The following is a 24,160-nucleotide window of genomic DNA, read 5'->3' on the forward strand; positions in this document are numbered from 1 at the left end:
TTACCAGATGGGATAAACAGTACTGGATTAGATGGAGCAATGGTTTGACTCAGTAAAAGGCAGCTCCATGTGTTCATATGACAGCAGTCATCATCGCCATGCTGTCTTAATGAGCTTCTCTGGTAGAAAGAGTATACTGAAGTATTCTGATCGTTGGTCCGGAAGCATCTTTAAAATGTGAGAAAGCACAACTGTGTCCTGTGGTGTATTTTGGGTGCCATTGAGGATTGAAGATCTTGTGTGTGTTTATTTTATAACTTTTTTTACACAAAAAGCTGCCTTGCAGGATACGAGCATGTATGGCAGACATTCTTCATGAAGGAGTTATGTCTCATATTAGGAGTTATGATTCCTTTGCCCATACATCTAAGAAAAGGAGAAATACAGCCAACATTATCCCAATTGAAAAGAAATATTTTGAAAAAGAAATACACCATATAAAAAGTTAAGGAAATTTATCTTAAATAGCCAGGTCAAGAATATAAAATTCAAGATGAGGTGCGGGATACCGACCAAAGATGAAACAGAAATGAAACAAAAAGATGCCTATACATCTAAGCTTTATACTATAGAAAGGGGAGGGGAAGATGACACAGTTGTATGAGTAACAATGAGGTAGAGGGCAGCCTCTGAAATAATGATTGCATCAGCTCAGAATTGACTTGTCCTATTATCTGGCAGTCCACTGTATCAAAAAAGATACTATGAGCAGCAAAAGACCATACAACCACATCATTTACACACACAACCAATCAATTCAATGAGATCATTTACACACACAACCAATTAATTGTATGTTCTTTTGCTGCTCATTTTGGCTGATTCAGGTATTCCAAATTAAAACCCAGGTATCGCGAATTTTTACTGAATTATCAGGAAAAAACCTGTTAAAATTTGGCCATTGTTTTATATGGGAAAGTCTCTCCAGGGGCTATCTGTTGGGGTGGGTGGGGGTCATTTTTCAACCAAATTTCTCCCGATTTGGAGGGAACATACTTCTGGCTGTTCTCTAAAATGCTTCACTTTGGTTCTAGGAGCATTCCATTCCTGTGCTTCAGTTGGTTCTGTTCGGCTTTCTCTGAGATGACCTCAGCTTGCATTTGGGAGTGTGCCTTAGCCATGGCAGCCTTGTCCTAGGGTGTTTCTGCAATGGGAGTCAGCTTTGACTTTTCCCCATAGGAAACAATGGAGTGGCTGGGGGCACCTTGTTCATGGACCCATAGAATTGGCTTCCAAGCTCCAATCTTCTTGAAACCTGGGGAGTCCTTAGAGGATAGTCAGGAGTAGGCCCCTTGAAAATTTGGTGGAGTTTTCATGAAAAATGCCACCCCAGCCCTCCAGATACCCCCCCCCGATAGTCCCATAGGGAATAATGTAGAGTGGGTGGGGGCACCTTCTTTGGAGGCCCATAAAATTGGCCCCCAGAGTCCAATCTTCATGAAATCTGGGGGAGGTTTTTAGAGGATGGTCAGGAGTAGTTTATCTTTAAACTTGGTATGGTTGAAAGATGAAACCCCCCAGCCCACTGGATAGTCACCAGAGTGATTTTCTCATATAAAACAATGGCTGAATTAGAAATGGCCAAATTAATTGAGAGAATCCATTTGGAATTAAGGGAATTCTGAATTTTTTTTCTCAGGTTAGGTTTAAAAAAAATCAGGTTTACCAATTTTGGGGGAGGGGGGAATATCCCTAATTTTATATACTGCTACTCAAGAAATCATTTGTGTTTCTGCTATCGTAAAGAGTCTGTTCTTGTTTTATATATGGATATTGCAAAATTTTACTGGAGACATTTGTTGAGAACGTAGCTTAGAAATGTATATGTTTAAATAGCATCTTTGAAATCTCTCCCTTTTCATAATTCCATTGTGATGTATTGTTCTTTAAAAACCTTTAAACACGTGTCAGCAGCTTGTGGATACATGTACGGATGGATGCTCAGGTCTTCTTAATGCACAATACTTATTACCAGTTTCAGTTGGTATTGCAGATGAAGCCTTTGATTAAGAAGTATTATTTGACCGCTTTTATCCATACTTGACCATAGCCTAACCACAGCCTGGTGCTTTCTTATGAGGTTGTCTTGAAGATTGTTCAGAAGTTTCAGTTGGTTCAAAATTTAGCAGCTATGGTGTTCACTGGAGTGAATTACAGAGAACATATCATAAACATTTTAAAAGAAGTACCATGGTTGTCATTTTGTTTCTGGGCACAATTCAAAGAGTTAGTTCTTATCTTTAAAGTTTCATAAGGCCTGGGAGCACAGTACTTGAAGGACTGTTTCCTCTTGTACTAACCAATTAAAGTCATCATCTGAGCACATGAAGCTGTCTTACACTGAATCAGGCCATTGTCAGTATTGTCTACACAGACTGGTAGCATCTCTCTAGGATCTCAGGTCATAAGGGAGATATATAGAGAAGGGGACACAGGGAAGGCAGCCATTAGCAGCGGTGTGGCATCACTTCTGGGAAAAGGCCAGAAGTGACATCACACCTCTTCAAGAATCTCTAGAAACTATGGTAAAACCAGAGTATTTGGCGGTTTCCTGAAATTATTTGTGGGTTTTACCATACAGTTTTAGCGATTCCTAGAGAGACATGACATCACTTCTGAGTTTTTCCTAGAAGTGATGTGACACTATTGGCCCAACAGCCGTTTTTAAAATGTTTCTAATGCTGTTGCTCTGAGCAGCAGTGGGGGGGGGGGAGAGGAAGAGGGGGGGAATCTGTTGTCTCTAGGAATTGATGAAAACTCAATACTTGTATCATAGAGTTTCTGGAAATTCCTGGGGAGGCATGATGGCCATTTTTAAACATTGTTTTTCCACCACTGCTGCACGTGGAAACAAGAAACAAGAAGTGGGGGCAGAGGATTCCCGGCCTTCCAAGGGGACTGGTCTTTTCCATCACCTTCTTTTAATAAGAGATGTGGGGGATTGAACCTGGGTTTTTCTATACACTAAACAGGAGCTCTACCACTGAGCCACAAGTTATCCTCTGAACTAAGGTAGATAACGAGTGAAGTTAGAGTTTTTTACAAAACTGCCTCAACTCTGGAAATTACTGTACATAGAAATTCACCTGTTGTCTAGCTTGCTATCTTTTAGGTGCCAGGTTAAAATTACTTTTATTTACCCAACATTGGTTGTTAGTGTGATGTTGATGAGTCCCTTGCCAAACATTATTTTGGAACAGAACCTAAGTTATATTACTGTACGTTACTCTGTTAAATATTGTTTTATATGATATTATATGCTGCTTTTTTGCTGTTTTGATCCACTGCTTGTTAGATGATAATTTTTTTAAAAATCTTGTATTGCTTTACTGCTTTCATTATAAGTTGGTTAGGATATCAGTTTTACCCATTGGCAGTCTGCTTGCTTATCACCATATTTTAATAGGGTAAGGGCGGGAGAGGATTACTTATTTATTGAAAATTACCAACACAGTAAATTAACTTCCACTTGCTATACATTTCATTGCATTTGTGTTTTGTGCTGAGATTTCTCTTCTCTTTCCTTTCCTTTCTAATGAATTTGTTGCATGATTGCCTTCAAAGTGATGAAATTTGATTGCTTAATTAACTAACATCAGACAGTGATTTATTTACCTGAATCTTATTGCACTTGCGTATTGACCCTTCCTTTGGTGCTTAGATCATTTCAGCCATCTCATTCATATCTATTATAAACTACTGAAGCAGGAGCCTTTACACGCCTGCTAGCGGTTTCTATACTTGCACTTTTGGTTCTGCAATACTATTACATACCACTTCAAAGGCCAATTCTGATACTCTAATTTTACCCATTCCATAATGGCCTCACAACCACATGTCCATATTGTCTCGCAAAATGTGAGGGGTTTAAACAACCTGGTGAAGAGAAGGAGAGTTCTGACCAGCCTGGCGAAACTGAATGTAGATGTAGCCCTGATCCAAGAAACACACCTCCATGCATCCTATGAGGCGGAGCTTAAGGCCCCATGGATAAAATTGCAATTCCACACAAAAGGCTCCTCCAAATCCCGCGGGGTGGCAATCTTACTAGCAAACAGGGTCCAATTTGAACACAAGGCCACCCTAAGGGACCCTAGAGGCAGGTTCTTGTTTATAAAGGGGCACTTCAATGGGCAATTGCTTACACTGGCATCTGTCTATGCGCCCAACACGCAGCAACTGGAGTTCACGGAAGAAATTCTCCAAAAATTGGAAGCATTCCAGGAGGGATCAGTAATTGTGGGAGGGGACTTCAATTATGTAGCACACTACGACCTAGATAAATCCTCATTTCCCCTCAACAATGCACCTCGAGCGCCAAGAAGACCTAAGAACCTTAATCGTGACACACAGATGCTCACGCTATTTACTCGGTTCCACTTAGTGGATATATGGAGGGAGATGAACAAACTGGCCAAAGATTACACATACTACTCCCCACGCCATGACGTATACACCAGGATCGACTATATCCTGGTGTCCCCAGATCTGAGAGACAGAGTGCTACTCTCCAGCATAGGGGACATAAACTATTCGGATCATGCTTGGGTAACGTGCAAATTGTCCCTAGATAGGCCCTACGAAAGGGAAGAGGCATTGGACGTTTCAGAAAAACCTCATACTTAATGAGAACAATGTCCTACAAATTGAACGAGATATCGCCCAATATCTCAAAGATAACCAAACAGGCACGACATCTTCCCAAACAGTGTGGGACGCTCTTAAGGCGGTACTAAGGGGACAACTGATCGCTCTCTCTGCCTCTCTAAATAAAAAGAAAAAACTCCAAAAGCAACTCATAATGGATAAAATCCGCCAATTGGAACGCTTACACAAGGAAAGAGGCAGCAAAAAAACCTATAAACTGCTCCATGAGCGCAAAGCTCTGGAGTCACTTGAAACGTCCCAAATTCAAAAGAACATCTTATATTTAAAACAAAAGTATTGGAACCACTCGCCTAGGACCCTACGTTATCTGTCCTGGAAGGTCAAGGAAAAGAGAATAAATAGGCACGTCAGACTCATAAAAAACGACAAGGGACAAGTGTTCACTAAATCTCCCGAAATATTAAATGTATTTACAAAATTTTACACAAATTTATATACTTCATCCAGGCCGGATAAAGTGTCAATTAGAAACTATCTATCAAACCATAAGAACATTAAAAAATTGACGGCGGAACACAGCCAATTAATGGATACCCCAATCACTACCACAGAACTGCTGGAATCCATTAAGAAATTAAAGAGCAATAAGACCTCTGGGCCGGATGGCTATCCGGCCGAATTCTACAAAACATTCGCCTTGGTGTTAACCCCACCCCTGCTATTGGCCTGTAACGAGGTACACAAACTGGGGACATTACCTGGAACCTGGGCTGAGGCAGTCATCACCATGATCCCCAAGGAAGGAAAAGACCCCTCTAACCCCGGTTCATATAGACCGATTTCTTTGCTGAATGTCGATTATAAAATCTTTACCTCAATATATGCACGACGCTTCAATTCTTTCATTGGAAGTTATATTTGTACAGACCAGATTGGCTTTATTCCCAATAGAGACATCTCCGACAACATTTATAAGGCATTGAACATTTTGGCATTCAGTAGACACAATAAATTACAAACCACATTCCTCTCCTTGGATGTCGAAAAAGCTTTCGACACCCTGGAGATCCCGTACCTGCAGATGCTCTTTTCCCACATGAAATTCGGCCCCAACTTCCTACAAACAATTAATGCAATATACGCAGGCCCCAAGGCAAGAATCAAACTTAATGACTTAGCGTCCGATCCCTTCACTCTACACCGAGGCACGCGCCAAGGCTGTCCCCTTTCCCCCATTCTTTTCGCCCTCGCGATAGAGCCCTTAGCGGAGGAGATAAGAACCAATGAAAGGATTCAAGGCATTGAAATAGACAAGCGTACTTACAAAATATGCTTATTCGCTGATGACATCTTGCTGTTTCTCACGTGCCCACTTGTTTCCCTAAAGGCTTTGGCAGTTGTTCTTACTCACTTTGGGTGTATATCAGGCCTCAGGATAAATCAAGCCAAGTCTACCATCCTATCAGTAAACCTCCCAGAGGAGACATGTAGCGAAATAAAGCGGCAATTTGTATACCAGTGGGCTAAATCATACCTCCGATATCTGGGCATAAATATCCCTCCCAACCCAGCCCAGCTACTCCAGGTGAACCACGTCCAAAAGATGAAAGAAATTAAACACCTCCTACTCAAATGGAACAAGCAAAACCTGGCATGGTATGAAAGATACCATTTGATAAAATCCTTCGTCCTCCCTAAATTGATATTTTTGTATAGAACAATTCCAATTGAAATCCCTAACAAAATTCTGAGCCAATGGCAGACAACATTAAACCGATTCTTGTGGCAGAATAAGCGCCCTAGGATTGCCTTCAAAGTTTTGTGCGCCCCTAAAATAGCAGGGGGCTTTAACTACCCAAATATAGGGCTCTATTCTGCTGCAGCCAGATTGTCGGACATCCTCCAGATATTACTCCCCTCTGGACACTCTGATTGGATAAACATAGTGGGCACCTTTTCCCAGCCAAAAACATTGCGAGAAACGTTCTGGTCTACCCCAAGTTTGCGTCCTTCTTCCATACATCAAAATATATTCCTTACTGCACTGCTAAAGCTTTGGGACAGACATAAGCAATCCCTTCTTCCGGCTATATCCCGCTTTTCGGTGCTCACATCGCATAAGGGCATGCCTCGCCAGCATAATATAACCGCACTGCGCTCCTGGGATGAACTGAGAGACTTGAGGTTGTTGGACATAGCCACCAAGGATGGTATTATAAGCAGAGTAGACTTGAACAACAACCTAGGCAGGGAAGTCCCCTGGTTTTTCTACCTCCAACTGCGATATCTTCTGAACGAATTAAATATAAAAAGCGTAATGTCTAAACCAACAACTAAATTTGAAGTACTTCTGGACTCCCACTCATTTAACCGTAAGGGTCTCCTGTCAAAACTATACCTCGTCTTGCTTGATGCCAAACCACTAAACACTGAAGCGCTGCTCAATAGATGGCAGCAAGACTGTGGGATAGAACTCACACGAGAAGATAGAGAGCATGTTTGGACATCTGCATTGCTTAATTCCTCTGTCACCAGTGTGCGCCTCCAAACCTATAAGATTATCCACAGGTGGTACCTCACTCCCCAAAAGCTGGCGAAAATATATCCCAGCAGATCTCCACTCTGCTGGAAAAAATGCGGGGAGCAGGGTACGTTCCTGCACTGCTGGTGGGAGTGTAAAAGTGTTGCTGCCTTCTGGAAGGCGGTTCTCCAGGAAATTTCCCGTATCACGTCTTATGTGATACCCCCAAGCCCGGGACTTGTTTTCTTGGACCTTTGGGGAGATCTAGATATTCCTCATCTGCGGAAGGCATTGGTCAGAACTCTCCTAGTAGCTGCAAAAACCGCAATTGCACTCAGGTGGAAATCGCAATACCCTCCCACTCTTGACATATGGTATAGAGTAGTGTGGGACCACCTTATGATGGAAAAGATAACAGACAGAATTCGAGCATTGCATAACCCCTCCAAACCTACACAATTTTACGCACAATGGTACCCTTTCCTGGAATTTTTATCTCAGAATGAATGGCTGATCTCTAAGCTACCTCACTACGCGATTATAAACCCCGAAATTTGAACTATGGATTTGTTATGCGATATACTGGATGTGCCTGTACATATTTCTCCTGATGAAGTTGTAACTAGCTTGCTTTACACTGTATTAGAATCTTGTTGATTATGTATAATATTTGCACACTTGATTATTGCTGACTGTTAGTGTTTTGATGTTTATGTATTGTTGTATCTGAACATTGTTATGTATGATGTCACCTTTTTTCTACGCATTTATTGTTGATCTTGTTACTTGTTACACTTTCAATAAAAATTTTTGAAACTTAAAAAAATAATAATAAGTTGGTTAGGACATAATATATAAATAAATATGTAGAATATATGCAAGCTCAGGGTAGTTGTTACATCTTAATTCTTACATAACCCTGTTAAGTAGGTTAGGCTAAGAGTAGTAACTAGCCCAAGGTCATCCTGCAAGTTTCTTTGTAAGCAGGGATTTGAATCCAACTCTGGTTCAGCATTTTAACCATTATGCTGTACTGTTGTTTTTTTTAATCGTAAAAGAAATGTGTTTTCTTGTCAATTTTTTCTTCAATGGCCTATGAACATATGCCTCTACAGTGTTTATCTGCTTGGCAACTGTGAATGTGCATTTTAATTTATTTCTTTTAAAATAATAGGGTTAGATCTCTTACTCTTGGTCTGACATCTGTAAGCTGAGAAAACTGCCTATAGTTTCCATTCCACTTTTAAAACTATATTTTCCATCACCACTTCAGAATGAATGCATGCCTTTGTGACATGTGACTGCTTTATTCTGGAAAAAATATATAACCCTATTTAGTTTTCACTATATATCACTTCTTAGGGAAGATGGGATATAAAGGAGGACAGAATAAACGTGCACATAGTCTGTCTCCATCTTTCTGGGGTCCTGTCTTGCCAAGGAGCTAGAGGTTCTTTTAGAATTTGACAGCAATAAACACATGGAAGGAAAGCAATCTATTAAACAAAGCAAGTAAAATACAAAAGAGACAATCAAAACAGAACATACATACAAAGAAATAACATAGGAAAACATACAGCATCTCAGCACAATAACATAACAAGACAAAGGAAATATACATATACAATCTGATGATTTACAATGCCAGCTTCAGTTGTCTGGGATCCCAAAAGACAATAGGCAGACCCCTCTGGCCAATTTGTGCCCAGCATGTTACCGGTCTGTCTGGGCTGAAGTCCAGCTCAAGGATGAACTTATTAAGACTTATATAGGCTAAAATTACTTTATCTTGATTCCCTTCACAAGGGAGATAATTAAAACAAGTTTGATTGATTGTAAGGGTCAATCCGCCCTGAGCCTGCTGGAAATGTGGGGAGGGTGGAATAAAAATCAAAAATAAATAAATAAAAATAAAAAGACTAAAAAACACTCTCCATGTCCAGGATCAGCAGATAGAGGAGGTGCCCTGGCACCAGTTCAAGAAATGATTACTTGACTATCTTTCTGTCAGGTGTGTTAATTTAGTATCCTTATGGCCAGTTTGCTCGACCCCTTTGGTGATCTACGTTTCCTTGTACTCAAAACACCAGCAAGGTCAGAGCTTACATCAGCAGAAAACAGTATAGCTTAGCAAGGCATATTCAAGCAAGATGGCATATTATGCTCCAAAAAAGCATATGTAGCTCTGGCATGAATGGGGCAAGATGACAGGACTTGTGATACACCAGCTAACTCCTCAATATACATAAATCTTCCACAAATTTCACTACAGGTCCCTTGGTGCCATGTGTCTATACAGGCAATAGAATTTGCTGTTTTTCCCACCTGGTACTTCTGTGCATGCACAACCCCTTGCTTTGGTGCTTTAGTGCAGCAGATGCAGCAAATGGCAGGTTGTTTGTAAATCCAAATTTTAGTATTTTGAATGTTCTTTGTCTTATCTAATTCAGGTTGAATATGAAGGCCTGAAACACGAAATAAAACGGTTTGAAGAGGAGACTGTATTGCTTAATAGCCAGCTAGAAGATGCCATTCGGTTAAAGGAGATTGCTGAACATCAGCTAGAGGAAGCCCTGGAGACATTAAAGAATGAAAGGGAGCAAAAGAACAATTTGAGGAAGGAGCTTTCCCAGTATATCAATCTGAATGATAGTGTGTATAATAACCACATTAATATCTCAGTAGATGGACTGAAGTTTGGAGAGGATGGGAATGAACCTAACAATGATGACAAAATGAATGGACACATTCATGGACCCCATGTGAAACTGAATGGTGATTTTCGGACTCCCACAGTTAGGAAAGGAGAATCTCTGCACCCAGTCTCGGATCTCTTCAGTGAACTCAATATCTCTGAAATGCAGAAATTGAAACAGCAACTCATGCAGGTAAGAGTCTGATTTTGAATATTAAAAAAGGAAGTTTTGTACAATATGCTGCGGTTGGGGATTAACAACACGTTACAAACAAATTGTTATAGTGAAAGCCCAGTGATGAATACTTTTCCTAAGGGAAAAACTGTTTTGGAAAAAGGATTTGGAGTGGGAGTTCCTGCCATTTCTCCATTCCAAATCTCAGTTCCATTTCCTTTGTGGGCTTCCAAACATGCTTTGAACCCTATGGAAATTGTCATGGACTTCTGCAAAAATAAACATGTAACACGCCCATCTGTTCTATGATGGTGCTTAATGTAGTGAAGATGTACGTGTCTTTAGTAATGTGGTAACTTACGCAGTTGCTTGTTCAGAATGAGACACAGATTCTATCTCTTGTCCCTTCCAATTCTCTTCCATTTTATGGATTGCTTCCATTCTACAGAATTAATTAAAGAAATAGCTCAAAAACTTGCAGTTAATGATATAAACACATTCATTTGTTAATTTTATTCCCCAAATTGTTATTTTATAGAACCTAGACCTCTACCTTAATCTAACCCTACTTCTGGTACCATCAAGCCATATATAACTTCCTGTCCAAAACATTTGATTTCTACTTGAATCTTCCTATAATCTTAGAAAAAGTTTCCTTGAGACTAAATATAAGACCTAGATAGTTAAAAGAAGAAGCATTCAGAGGAGTTAACATATAGTCACAGCCTCCATTTATACCTCGCCTTTGTCCCCGGTGGGAATCCAAAGCTGCTTACATCATCTCTTCCATTGTATCCTCACAACAACCCTGTAAAGTTGGTTTAATGAATGGCCTCTAGTTCTGACCTCCATGTGTCTTAGCCAATCTGTGATGTTTTTTGCTGCATATGCAAAACTCTAATGGGAGGCTGTGGATTTGTCAACAGAGGGAAAAAGGACAATAATGGAAGAAATTCCTCAGATAGGATACAGACATTGATAGAGCTAGGTGAACAGGGCTTAAATGTCTATAGAGAGGCAAGATTAGGTTAGGTATCCTGTGCTAAGCAAGTTAGGTTATCTCAGAGAAATGGTGTTAGTGACTTGTGAGGAGAATGAGAGAAAAATCCTGAGAAACAAGCTAACACTATTTGAAGGATATGAGATTCCTGGATTTAGTGAGCCTTTCCAGTTAAAATTCATCCATCCATCTCTCTCTCTCAGAGAGAGTATAACCTTGAGTGTGTGATATTGTAACCCTTCCAGAGCAGAGCTTCAGCTCCCCTTAACTGTAAATTGTTACTATATTGGTACACCCATTTACTTGACTATCCTCTTGATAAGCTCTTCTTAAGAAAAGACTATTCTTGTGTTGTTAAAAGAAAATGGTGTGAATCACTCCAGGAAAGGAGAGTGGGAAGTGAAGTAGAAATTATCAGATACTTGTACTACCCCCTGCCCCCATGTTCTGTTGGTAACTGCACTACATTATCCAGCACGATTACATACCTATTTAGCCTTACTGACCACATGCAAACATGCCAAAACCCAAATTGCTTGGTCACTGCTATTGGGGGTATGATGGAAAGAGGAAAACTAAGGCAGCGCCCTTCTCTTGCGGACAGTTAGACTAAGTGTGTATGACTGGCCCAAGGTCATCCAGCTAGCTTCCATGGCAGACCAAGGATTTGAACCTGCATCTCCCAGATCATGGTCCAATGCTCTCTAACCACTATACTACACACAGTTGATGTACAATTCATATTTTTTTAAAATTTGTGAACAAAGAGGAGCTTGATTTAAATGACAAAATACTCAGTATTACCATACAATGCTAGATGCTTAAGGCCATCACTGCATCCATCTATGGGTTATATCTCCCAGCAAGTGAGATGAGCTTTGAGCCAGATCTTGGCCACTCTCTATACCTTATTCTACCTTAAATAAGGTACTCTCTGTACCTTATTTAGCTGTGCTGGTGTTCGAAGGCAAGACTGCCACTACCCTGGTGAGGAGGAAGATGAAATAAAGTTCAGGCTACACCATTACTGCTTAACATGTGCAATTTGGACCGGCACAAACTGGAAAGGCAGACTAATTAAATTATCAGGCATTATGAGAAAGGCTGCAGAATTGTGAGATAAGAACAAGCAGAGAAAACATGTACAGTCTCAAATGCATATAATGTATGGGACGTCTCAGAAACTATATAGGGTTTGAGGAAGTCTTGGAAAAAAGCTTATTTCATCTTATGTACTAATACCCAAGTGGTCCTGATCTGTGGATACTTAATTCTGGGTGGAGCCACGAACGGACAAGACAGATCTTACTACTCATCTGAAAAATGCCCCAGGTTTGTAGAAAAATCTGAAATCTTAAAAAAAAAATACATTGGGTTTTTTTTAAAAAACAAAATCATTAAAGGGGCTCCTATAGCTTTAACCAAATGCCCATAGTGGCTGTTGCTAGGCAACCAAGTAACAGGTTCAAGGCTTGGTGTCTGTCCAGACAAGGCAAGGAAGCAGGGCCCTTTCCGAGGCTCTTTTGGTCTTTGAGGGAGGACTCATTGAGACCAGGCCCAGAAACTACCACCACATGACTTGATAGCACATGACTTGCATGACTCACTCTGGCCTGGCTGCTTCGTTCTGCTCAACAGCAGTCCCCCCTAAAGCCAGTGCCATGTAGTGGTTAGAGTGGTTTAGAGTAGGATGTGGTTCAAATCACCACTATGCTGTGGAAGCTGCTCACTGGGTGACTTTGATCCAGTCACACACTCTCAGCCTAGGCTACCTCTCAGGGTTGTTGTGAGGATAATATGGAGGCAAGAAGCATGATGTAAACTGCCTTGGGTCCCCATTGTGGAGAAAGGCAGTGTTTAAATAAAAGCAGATAAAAAGTAAGTGATTTAATAGGTTTGAAGGAAAAAAGGATGTAGGGAAAGATGAGCATATGAGGGCTGCCAGGAGGAGGGACAGTGTGGGAAGGGAATACAAGGAAAAGTGAACTCTCTCACACAAGACCTTGCAGGTTCCCCATAATGTAACTGGACCTGGCTCAGTTGGTACCATGCAACTGGGCCATAGGGGAGAGGCTGCCCTTCCATTACCTGGAGTGAAAGGGGGAGAAATGAAAATAGGGGTATAGATAAAGATGGGTGAGAAGGAGAAAAGGAAGCAGGAAAAGGGGAGAGGCTATGGGGAGCAGGAAAAGGAAAAGGGACATGGTGCAGGAGGGAAAATGAGATCCCCTCCAAAAGTTCTTGCAAGTCCTTCTCTTGTATATTTAGAATCTAACAAATTATTAAGAAAACCTGTGTTAAGAGTCTGCTAAGATGTGACCAGAGGGTTTGAAGTAATTTAACTGCCCATTTATTTTTATATTCCATCATTATCTTGTTTTTGGTTTTCCCAATAGCAATTTAGTTTATTATACATTCTATACTTGGAGTATATTTTGCATTCCAATTGGGCAAAATTACATTTTTAACTGCACAGAGCAAGCTTGAAATAAGATCTTTTCTTATGGCAGGGATATTTACATTCTGCCATAATTCCAAGAATATTATTTGTGGTTGTAGTGGAATTTCATAACCCATAATTTGTTGTATATTTTTTATGATTTCCTTCCAAAAAGCAACTACCTTGCTGCAGTTCCACCAACAATGTACGTATGTAGATATCTCTCCACATTCTCACCATTATCTTTTTTTAAAGTGTATCTTTCATCTATATACAGCAGTCCTGGCCCTCAAGCATAGTTTTGCCAGCTGTGGGCTGAAAAATTCCTGGAGCCTGGGGAGGGCGGAGTTTGGGGAGGTTGCTCAGCAGGAATATTATGCCAAACAGTCCACCTTCCAAAGCAGCCATTTTTTACAGGGGACTGGTCTCTATAGTTTGGAGAACTGTTGTGATTAGAGTTGTCAGGGGCCCCAGGGTCCAAAGTGGGGGGGCAGGGTGCTGGGGGGCAGCAGGGTACTTAACCTCCTGTGCTCCCCCATCATACCAGAAAGTGACATCATTTTGCAGCATGACAGAGGAGCTATGGGGCTGCTGAACTGGGCTTCAGCATACTCCACAGCCCTTCTTTGACACTGGAAAATGACATCATTTTCCAGCACGACAGAGGATTGTGGGTGTGTGCACACTCCCCCTTGTGCCCCCCCCCCAGACAGGTGAACAGGGCTGGGGAGGGGGAACAGGTAGGGGTGGGGGGATGGCAACTCTAAGTGTAATTCTGGGAGATCACCAGGCCCCACCTGGAGGTTGGCAACCATAGGCTGTGTAACCCCGGTTCTCTGTCAACACCTCAGTCTCTCCACGCCTCTTCTGAAAGTGCACCTGCTCTGTAGCATAAACTATTATGTGCAGTGTTTGTGTCATATCTGTACTGTAGCTACAAAGTTTGATTTTTGCATACAATTTGAGCGATTTTCTCATAAAATCACATTAGTCTAAACTTTTTCAAGATACAGATTACTATTTTATAACGGATGATTTGTCCAGGACTTTTTGTGTGGCTTGAGCATTACTAAAGTCATACAAATATTAAATGAAAACAAATTATAGCCTAGGGCAGGAATATTGCTCCTAATTATATCTCTGTCTTGAATTCTGTATAAAATAACATCCCTTGTGTATCTGTGGTTTTGAAATGATAACAGCCACCACCTAGCAACTAATTAAGCTTGGTTTTTATTTTATTGAATAATACAAGTTGTATTATTCATGTGTTATATGCTTCATTAGTTTTAAACATATTTTTACATAGCTAAGTTAGTGTCATTTTTTCAAATCTTGCATTAAAATATAGGCTAAGATTTAGAAAAATAAAATACTATTGATAATATTTGGAAATAAATCTTTGTGTTATTAAAATTTAAGATTTTTAAAAAAATTCTTGATAATTTTTAACTGTATGGCTCCAGGTGAATCATTATGATTTAAAAACAAGAATAATAAGCAGAAGAGTGTAAAACAGTGTAGTTTCTATGGAGCCAGATGGGTAGAAAAACTTGCTTCTTGACCTTTGCAGCATACTGAACCAGTTTGGTGTAGTGGTTAACAGCGCAGGACTCTAATCTGGAGAGCCAGGTTTGATTCCCCACTCCTCCACTTGAAGCCAGCTGGGTGTCCTTGGGCTAGTCACAGCTCTCTGGAGCTCTCTCAGCCCCACCCACCTCACAGGGTGTTTGTTGTGGGGATAATAACATACTTTGTAAACTGCTCTGAGTGGGCATTAAGTTGTCCTGAAGAGCAGTATATAAATCGAATGTTATGATTATAATTACTTGGTTCTGGTTACCACACTAGAGTTGCCAGCTTCCAGGCAGGGCCTGGAGATCTGGAATTACAACTGATCTTTAGATAGAGTTGACAGGTCCCCTTACCCTTCTGGTGGGAAGGCAGGTACCCAGTTCTAATCTTCTCTGTGTCCCTTCTGGCAACATCTCTTCCAGGTGACATTACACAGGTGCAGGAGCGTGCATATGCTTCACAGTGGGCCAATTTGGGCCTCAGATGGGCTCAATTCGGCCCATTTGAGGCCCAAATTGTGGGCATTCTCAGAGCAGTGCAATGACATCATTCCTGAGAAGTGATGTTGTTGCACTGCCCTGGGAGTGCACCCATTCCTGCACCTTTCCCTTCACCAGCCAGGTGAGTGGTGGGGGGGCAGAGGGTGGAAGCGGGGGATCCCTCGCTACCACCAGGGGACTGGTAACCCTATCTCCAGATGACAGATATAAGTTCCCCTGAAGAAAATGGCTGCTTTGGAGAGTAGACTCTATAGAATTATAGCACACTTTCCCCAAATCCTGCCTCCCCCAGGCTCGACCTCCAAGCCTTGAGGAATTTTACAATCTGGGTAACCCTATGCCACGGTCATTTTTTTTAAGGGGCAAGTAGATGCCTGGAGTTTAGAAACCCTTATAATGAAATTCTGATTTCTTACTGGGATTATTGCAGGTGGAACGTGAAAAAGCTATTCTCCTGGCTAATCTTCAGGAATCCCAAACCCAGCTGGAACACACAAAAGGGGCACTAACTGAGCAACATGAACGGGTCCACAGGCTCACTGAACATGTCAATGCTATGCGGGGTTTGCAGAGCAATAAAGAGCTCAAGGAGGTAGACTTTGAGAAAGGCCGAGACTCTGGGGAAGAAACACATGATTACGAAGTGGACATCAATGGCTTAGAGATTCTAGAGTGCAAGTACAAAGTAGCTGTTACAGAGGTGATTGACCTGAAAGCTGAAATAAAGGCCTTAAAAGAGAAATACAACAAATGTGTTGAAAACTACACTGAAGAAAAGGCAAAATATGAGGGCAGGATCCAGATATATGATGAACAAGTGACAAACTTGGAAAAGTCAACCAAGGAAAGCTACGAGAAAATGATGCTAATGGAAAAGGAGTTGCAAAGGATTACAGGTGTTGCGAATGAGAACCACAATACTCTCAACACAGCCCAGGATGAACTGGTGACTTTTAGTGAGGAGCTTGCTCAGCTCTATCACCACGTATGTCTGTGTAACAATGAAACACCTAATAGAGTTATGCTGGATTATTACAGGCAAAGTAGAGTTACCAGGAGTGGGAGTCTAAAGGGACCTGATGATCCAAGAGGACTTCTGTCTCCCCGGCTTGCCAGAAGAGGGATGGCATCCCCAGCAGAAGCCAGGACTCCAACTGAACAGATAACGAAAGAGAGCATAGAAGCCAACAAAGAGCAAAGTCCAACAAAAACACCCACTATTTCTCCTGTCATCACAGCCCCTCCTTCCTCCCCAGTTTCTGACACCAGTGACATCCGTAAAGAGCCAATGAATATTTATAACCTGAATGCCATAATAAGGGACCAAATCAAGCACTTGCAGAAGGCTGTAGACCGGTCACTGCAGTTATCCCGGCAGCGTGCAGCAGCCCGTGAACTGGCACCCATGATCGATAAGGACAAGGAGGCCTTAATGGAAGAAATATTGAAACTAAAGTCCCTGTTGAGTACAAAACGAGAGCAGATAGCAACTCTCAGGGCAGTGTTGAAAGCCAATAAACAGGTACGCTGTCATTAACTGTGTATTTGCAATTAAATCAGTGATTTGGTAAGTTTTAATGAGAAATTTTAAGGAATCTGTTAATTTATGTAACATATTATATAGTACCAAAAATATGTTATAGTACCAATAAACATATGTAGCAGTAGTATATGGTATAGTACCAATAAACATGGTAACATGTTTATAGTATCAATCTATGGCACCAGCTAGCTATCTGTACTCCCAGTTAAATTTTATTTAATCCAGTTTACACAGGTGTTGGACACAACTGGTGTCCCGAATGTCCCTTTAGCCAATCATAATAAGAAACAGACGCAGAGTCCTGCGGATGAAGCAATCTATAACCGTTTATTAAACGATGGAGGAACGATGGTTACACACACAGAGTAAAAGGTCCCCCTGTGCCCAACACTCATCAAAGCTACAGTAGCAGTACAACGCAAGTAATACCTTTTGGTTAATTATAATATTTGTTACTCTATTGGCTCAGAAAATACAGTGGCCCCCATTGACTCAAGTGGGCGACCACCTCTCATGATACAAGTGTCTAAGGGTATTCTCATTGGAAGAAACAACTTAGGTCAACAGCACAATTACAGCATTACCCGATTGCCATTTCTTATCTTATCTGTCCTTGGTTCTATCTCTGAAAGGAGCATCTTTCTTCCTTTCCCACACATCTCTTCCATAGGCTTCTCATTCATGCCCATTCTTTTGGTCTATGTAACATTTAGTAAAGGTGCCCTGTTGTCGCTTCTGGCAACCTTGTGGGTTTCAAGCGGAGAATATTTCTCTGGGTTCCATTGGAGAGAAGCGCTCTCCCTTCCCTAGGAATGTGCTCAAAGTTATATTCAGCACCACCTCCTCTGCTTTGTGGTTTTCTCTCAGCCTTGAACGGTTCTGCTAATCTAGTCAGCTTCCATTGCAACATTTTGCACGGACAGTTTCATAAAGGGTTTTCTGTATCAAGTAAGGAACAGGTGTCAAGGAACAAGCAGGTGCTTGTTAAGCGCAAACTACCTGGTGGCAAGCTTCACAGTAATTTGATCTTACTTCTCACAGTGATTTACATGTATAACATACGTTCTGCTTTGATCTTTTGTTTCAAGTCTCATTTTCTTGCAAGTTGCGTTACGAATACTACATTAGCTCCTGAGAATAGTAAAAGTGCATAACAGTGATGGAAGGCACATAAAGGTACATAAAATCTCTTTCATTAAATCCATTTCCCACATAGGGAAGCCCTGGGAACCCCCCAAGTCATGCTCCTTATGAGCACATTGTCGTATGGAAGTTCCCAAAATGTGAGGGCATGCTGCTTTCCATTCAGGGAAAAATTCTCATGTGGAAGCTGCCTAAAGCAGGCTCCTGCACGGCTGCTGTTTACAAAGACAAATGCTTCAGAGCGCCAAACACAGAATGCTTAGCATTTTATCTAATTTGATCCTGTGTTCATGATTTTGGAACAATGATGTAAACATTTCTATCACCATTCTTGGGGTGTTTGTATCTAATCCGAAAAAGGAAAATATTTTAATTTGTGGGATGCTTGGACAGAAAGTTGGGGGTAATAGCACACCCCTGCACTCCCTTGAAGTCTCTACATGGTCATTTGGCCCCTCTATAAAATAGAAATACCAGTACAAACATTAAAATATAAATATTTGGTAAATTATTGTGATCTGAATAGCACCATAATGAAAATAAAAAGATGAAAAGACCGTTCTAATGCCTGCTTTCAATGGACAATAAAAGTTATTTTTAAATTCTTTAAATGAGTGAGTTTAAAAAAATTGTTCAGAAGTAATTTCTAATGCATGCTTTCAATAGGAAATAAATGTTTTTATTTTTAAATCCTTACAATGGATGAGTTTTTAAAAACAGGGAGGCTTACATGTGACTTTCAGATCAGATGTCTGGAATAAATAAAATAAACACGACATCCCTGTTGGAACTATAAAGACAGAGTGGAATTTCAGAAGCATGACACCTACAATACATGAGATAAACTCAGCTCACCTGTCACAGTTACAAAGATAACAGGGAAGTTCTGAAGCAAGACTGCCTAGATTAGATTAGATAACACAACCCTTGCCAGGACTGAGGTCAATCAGAGATAGCCCCTCTGCTATGCTGCAAAATACTTGATGCAGAATACGGCGCAGAATACTTTCTGTTCATTTTGTGAAGATTTTTAGTAATTTACATTAATGCATTATTTCCCCTTGTATTATGAATATTTAGTGAAGCCATCTGTTCAGAATTAACATGCTACAAGTTTGGTGATGTTGAACTGCAATTAAGAAAAGATTTAAACTATCCATTAACGAGTTTTTCCTAGAAAGAAGCCAGGCTCAGCACTGTAGTGACTCACTCTGTCTGTTTTGCTGAGAAAGGATGGACTATTTTTGCTGCATGCTTTACTTTTGGAGCAATTTTGTTCCCTTACATACTGTAGGCAAGCAGTTAACATTTTCTTTGAGAGAACTGATTATGAATCCTTCCAGTGGTGGTTGTGGATTTTCTGGGCTGTATAGCCGTGGTCTTGGCATTGTAGTTCCTGATGTTTCGCCAGCAGCTGTGGCTGGCATCTTCAGAGGTGTAGCACCAAAAGACAGATCTCTCAGTGTCACAGTGTGGAGAAGATGTTGGCAGGCAATTTATATCTACTCAGGAAAGTGGGTTTGGGCTGAGTCATCCTGTAGGAGTTTCCCAGGGTGTGGAATGCTAATGGAGGGAGGCGTCACTGTATCCTGAGGAGGTTCTTTTGCATATGGATTGGTGCTCCATATAAACTTTTGTTTATCCATTTTTCTTTCAGATTTGTAGCATTGCACGCCACTGCTACGAGGATCAATATAAAAATGATTTCAATTGCAGTGGCTGCTTTTTCTGGGAAAAATGAACTTTGGAAGAGGGCAGTGAAGTAGAAATATTTCCACACTGTTTTTCTATTGTCCCCAAAGCTGTTTTTCCCTGTTTGGGGTTCCAGATGTGTTGCAAGGGAATTATCTGGGTCACCACAGATACTGAAACCTGGATAGTGGGATTTGAATCAGGCAAGGAAAAGAGTAACAACTGTTTGTGAAAAATCATCACCTGAAGTTGCTTTTCGTAGGGGTTTTATGTAGTGTTTAGCTCTGACTTGAGTTATCACAACAACCTGGATCGGCTCCCAATGCTATCCCAAGGGTACAAGTTATGATGTATCTTTTCATACAATTGTTCCCATTATTTTTCTCTCCCAGTGGCTCATAGGATTAGGCAATGAGATGTTTATAGATGCTCTCATTGCAGAGTAAAACCTTTGGTGCAATCCTAAGAAGACTTAACACCCTTCAAAATCCATTGGTCAATGGGCTTAAAACGTTGTGACTCTCCTTAGGATTGCATTGCTTGTCTCTTAGGCTGCCATCTCTCCCCCTCGCCCCACCCCTTTTCTAGACAAATAAATAATGTCTGTGCCTTGCTTTCAGACAGCTGAAGTGGCCCTGGCTAATCTGAAGAATAAATACGAGAATGAGAAAGCCATGGTGACAGAAACCATGACAAAACTGCGCAATGAGTTAAAAGCTTTGAAAGAAGATGCAGCAACCTTCTCATCCTTGAGAGCCATGTTTGCAACCAGGTAACAAAAACAATTGTGGCTCGCCGTTTTGGCTTCTCTGTGTAGCTGTGATGCCTTGTAAATACTGGAGCTCTGCAGGTTGGGCCAATCACAGGAGCATGCCCATTGACACAGTGCCTCCTGATCTCCACACTTAGGGAGGTGGTGGATCCTAACCCATTCTACCACTCCACTGATTACCGCTTGAACTTCCTTCAGCCTAAGGAACCTCTTTGCAACTTGGGCAGCTGGTTCTGTTGGTGGAAGAGCCACTTAAATTGGAGGCTTGATCAGCTCTTCAGATCCATGTGTAGAGATCAGCTGGTAAGGCCAGTAGTCACAATCCTGCTCCCTCATGTTATGTGTTGTTTCTAATAGGACCTATCATTATTTTTGCTTGGTTTATGTCATAATATCTTAAAGTTAGCCATTAATAAGGTATTTGCACAGTTCTGAACAAACGGTTTTTGTGCTCCTATTCTTGTAAGCAAACAGTCTCTGCTTTCAGTATAATTAAATGTGTTTTTCTCCAGCAGATGACTAATACACTGACATAATGTCCTGGCTCTCATAAAATATTTTAGTTTAGAACTTGCTTGATTGACACTCATTTTTAATTGCAAAAAGTCTTTATATTATTACAGGTTACCTAAAGTAAATCCCATCTTCTCAAATATGGAGTACAAACCATGGTTACACAAATCAAAGTTTCACAATGAGTGAGAGATGGATAACTGAAGAAGTAATTTTCTCATATGTCTTACATTAAGGAAGTTGTATGAGCAGTCAGGTGAACGGCATAGAGTTACATATACTTTGTGAATGGATACTGTGACATTGCCTTGCTGATAAACTGGGGGCATACATTTTCATGAGCAGTAGCCTTTTTCAGGATGAAAACATTCTGGTGACAGGAATACAGTGCAGGCTATAAATAAAAATTGAGGCAGTTCATAACATCAGAATGTTAACACTATTGAACGATCATGTCAACTCAGTGATCCTAACATTTCCCTGCCTGTTGCATCCTCATCTCACTATTTTCAATCTTCCATAAATAATTAAAGATTCCTCAAAAATATCTTTTATACAGGTAACATTGGTGAGAGCACACCTGTAATCTTCCATGGTTTTCCAGGGGCTAGTTATTTTTAACATTGCAGATTCATCTCTTCAAGATGGTATTTTTTTCGGAATGCTTTCAAGAAGAGTTCAGCTTAAGTCCATGGACGAGATGACCAATGGTCCATTCCCAGTGGAAAATTGAGGACTTTTTTCTAGAGATGGGCACGAACAGAAAAAAACCCGAACATGATGTTCATTGGTTGTTGGGGGTTTTCCGGGCTGTATTGCCGTGGTCTTGGCATTGTAGTTCCTGACGTTTCGCCAGCAGCTGTGGCTGGCATCTTCAGAGGTGTAGCACCAAAAGACAGAGATCTCTCAGTGTCCAAGGTGGTGCTACACCTCTGAAGATGCCAGCCACAGCTGCTGGCGAAACGTCAGGAACTACAATGCCAAGACCACGGCAATACAGCCCGGAAAACCCCCAACAACCATCGTTCTCCAGCCGTGAAAGCCTTCGACAATACAATGATGTTCATTGTTGCCATCAACAAACAGGGACTCATGAACAACCACGAACATGACCCTGTTCACGAACATATTCGTGATTGGCTGTTCATAGGGGCCAGCAGGCTCTCCTCCAGCCATCATCCAAGTTTGGTCAAGATCCCTACTGCACCACTTCTAGAAACCTGACCTGAGCAGGCACAAGGAAAAGTACCAATAATAAATAATAGCTTGGCCCTAGAGCCTGGCAGCAACCCTCTAACCTGAGGGTGGGTAGATCCCTACTGCACCACTCCCAGAAACCCTACCTAAGCAGGCAGCAGGAAAGGTACCAATAGTAAATAATAGCTTGACCCCAGAGCCTGGCAGCAGCCCTGGAACCTGAAGGGGTAGATCCATATCCCACCACACACAAAGAAAATTCAAGCTCCAATGCACTCTCCCTGTCTCTCTATCAAAATGCCAACAGCAGCTGTCTGTCCACTGTCTGCAAAGACTAGCCAGAGCTGGGAACCTTTGCTCTCTTGTAACAAATTTGGAGCTCCACACTTGGAAGGAAGACCTGCCTATCAAGCTAAATTGGGCTTAGATTGGGGTTTCCAGAACAACAGCAGGAGTTCAGACAGAGTTCAGACAATCCCTGCCTACGTTGCCAAGGGAATTGATTGCAGGTGCCAGACTGTCTGGATTGACGAACAGCAACGAAGGAGGCTTGCAATGACCACCTATTTGTTTAGAGTGGGGCCTCACAAACCGCTTGTTCTCGAACAGCAGATTGGGCTTTTCGTGGCTTTTTTTGGTTCGTGTTGCTGTTCGTGCCCATCTCTACTTTTTTCCTCCGTCGGATTGTGTGAGGAAACATCAAAATAGCCCCAAGTGCTCTGAGATAGTGTCAGTGGTTGGTAATAACCGCATCTGCTATTTCCCACCTGCTGTGATAACAGGAATTGCTGCTGGGAACTGTCTACAAACAAACCCTTCCAGTAAAAATTCCTGTAATGGAGCAGGTGGAAATAATTTGTGCTGGTATATCCATGTATGAGATGTTGAGGAGCAAAGTGGTGTAAGGGAAAAAATGATCAGGCTTAGGGATATGATCTCTGATAGAGACTCACTCAGTAGATTGAAGGGATGGACTAGGGTGATATTTTCATAGTAGCTCCCACCATCCCCATAAAGTTCCTCTTCTCTTTTTTTCCTCCAGGTGTGATGAATATGTCACACAGCTGGATGAGATGCAGAGGCAATTGGCTGCTGCAGAGGATGAGAAGAAGACCCTGAACTCTTTGCTGCGGATGGCTATCCAGCAAAAACTCGCCCTCACTCAACGTCTGGAAGATTTAGAGTATGATCATGAGCAGTCACAGCGGAGCAAAGGCAGACTGGGAAAGAGCAAGATCGGCAGCCCTAAAGTAAGTGAGGAGGCATCAGCCACCGTGCCAACCATAGACACTTTCCTCCTGCATAGTCAGGGCCCACAGCCACCAAACATACTGATCAGCAGTGGCACTCAGAGGAAAAGGTATGCATGCAGTCATCTTTATAGTACAGTGCAGTGGCCTGACTTGAATTAAGGTCATCCACTGAACTGCAAATACATTATATATTTTGGTTGGGGTTAAGAGGTGGTGGGGTGGGGGCTTCTCAAAATTAAAACTATGTCTAAGAGTACTTCTTAATTCCACCTCCCCATAATATTTTATTCTCCTTTTAAATGTAGTTGTTGATCATATCCTGTTGGCATTTCAGCATATCCTGTATGTCTTGAATGTGTCTTGCTTTATATACAGCAAAATGTCCCTATGGGGACAAAGGACTGTGTCCAAGAAGAACAACCAGTTGCTCTATTTCTGATAAACTATGGTGCTGATTAACCTGCCTCTATCTCTTCAGTATGGAAATGAGGATAGGAATGTGTATGCTCCATTGTTGTTTTTTCTCAACTTCT

At 41.4% G+C, this 24,160-nt stretch overlaps 1 protein-coding gene across 3 annotated transcripts in view; it reads left to right on the plus strand.

Moving 5' to 3' along the window:
• The window catches only part of BICD1 (BICD cargo adaptor 1), a 147,509-nt gene that overhangs the window by 98,669 nt on the left and 24,680 nt on the right, over positions 1–24,160 (plus strand). For all 3 annotated transcript variants that reach the window (XM_054989457.1, XM_054989456.1, XM_054989459.1), the window contains exons 4-7: positions 9,580–10,017; positions 15,945–17,036; positions 20,513–20,664; positions 23,417–23,734. In XM_054989457.1, coding sequence (XP_054845432.1) covers positions 9,580–10,017; positions 15,945–17,036; positions 20,513–20,664; positions 23,417–23,734 — 2,000 coding nt within the window. The remainder of the gene's footprint in view (positions 1–9,579; positions 10,018–15,944; positions 17,037–20,512; positions 20,665–23,416; positions 23,735–24,160) is intronic.

The sequence above is a fragment of the Eublepharis macularius genome, chromosome 9, assembly GCF_028583425.1.
Source record: "Eublepharis macularius isolate TG4126 chromosome 9, MPM_Emac_v1.0, whole genome shotgun sequence".
NCBI classification, from domain to species: Eukaryota; Metazoa; Chordata; class Lepidosauria; order Squamata; family Eublepharidae; genus Eublepharis; species Eublepharis macularius.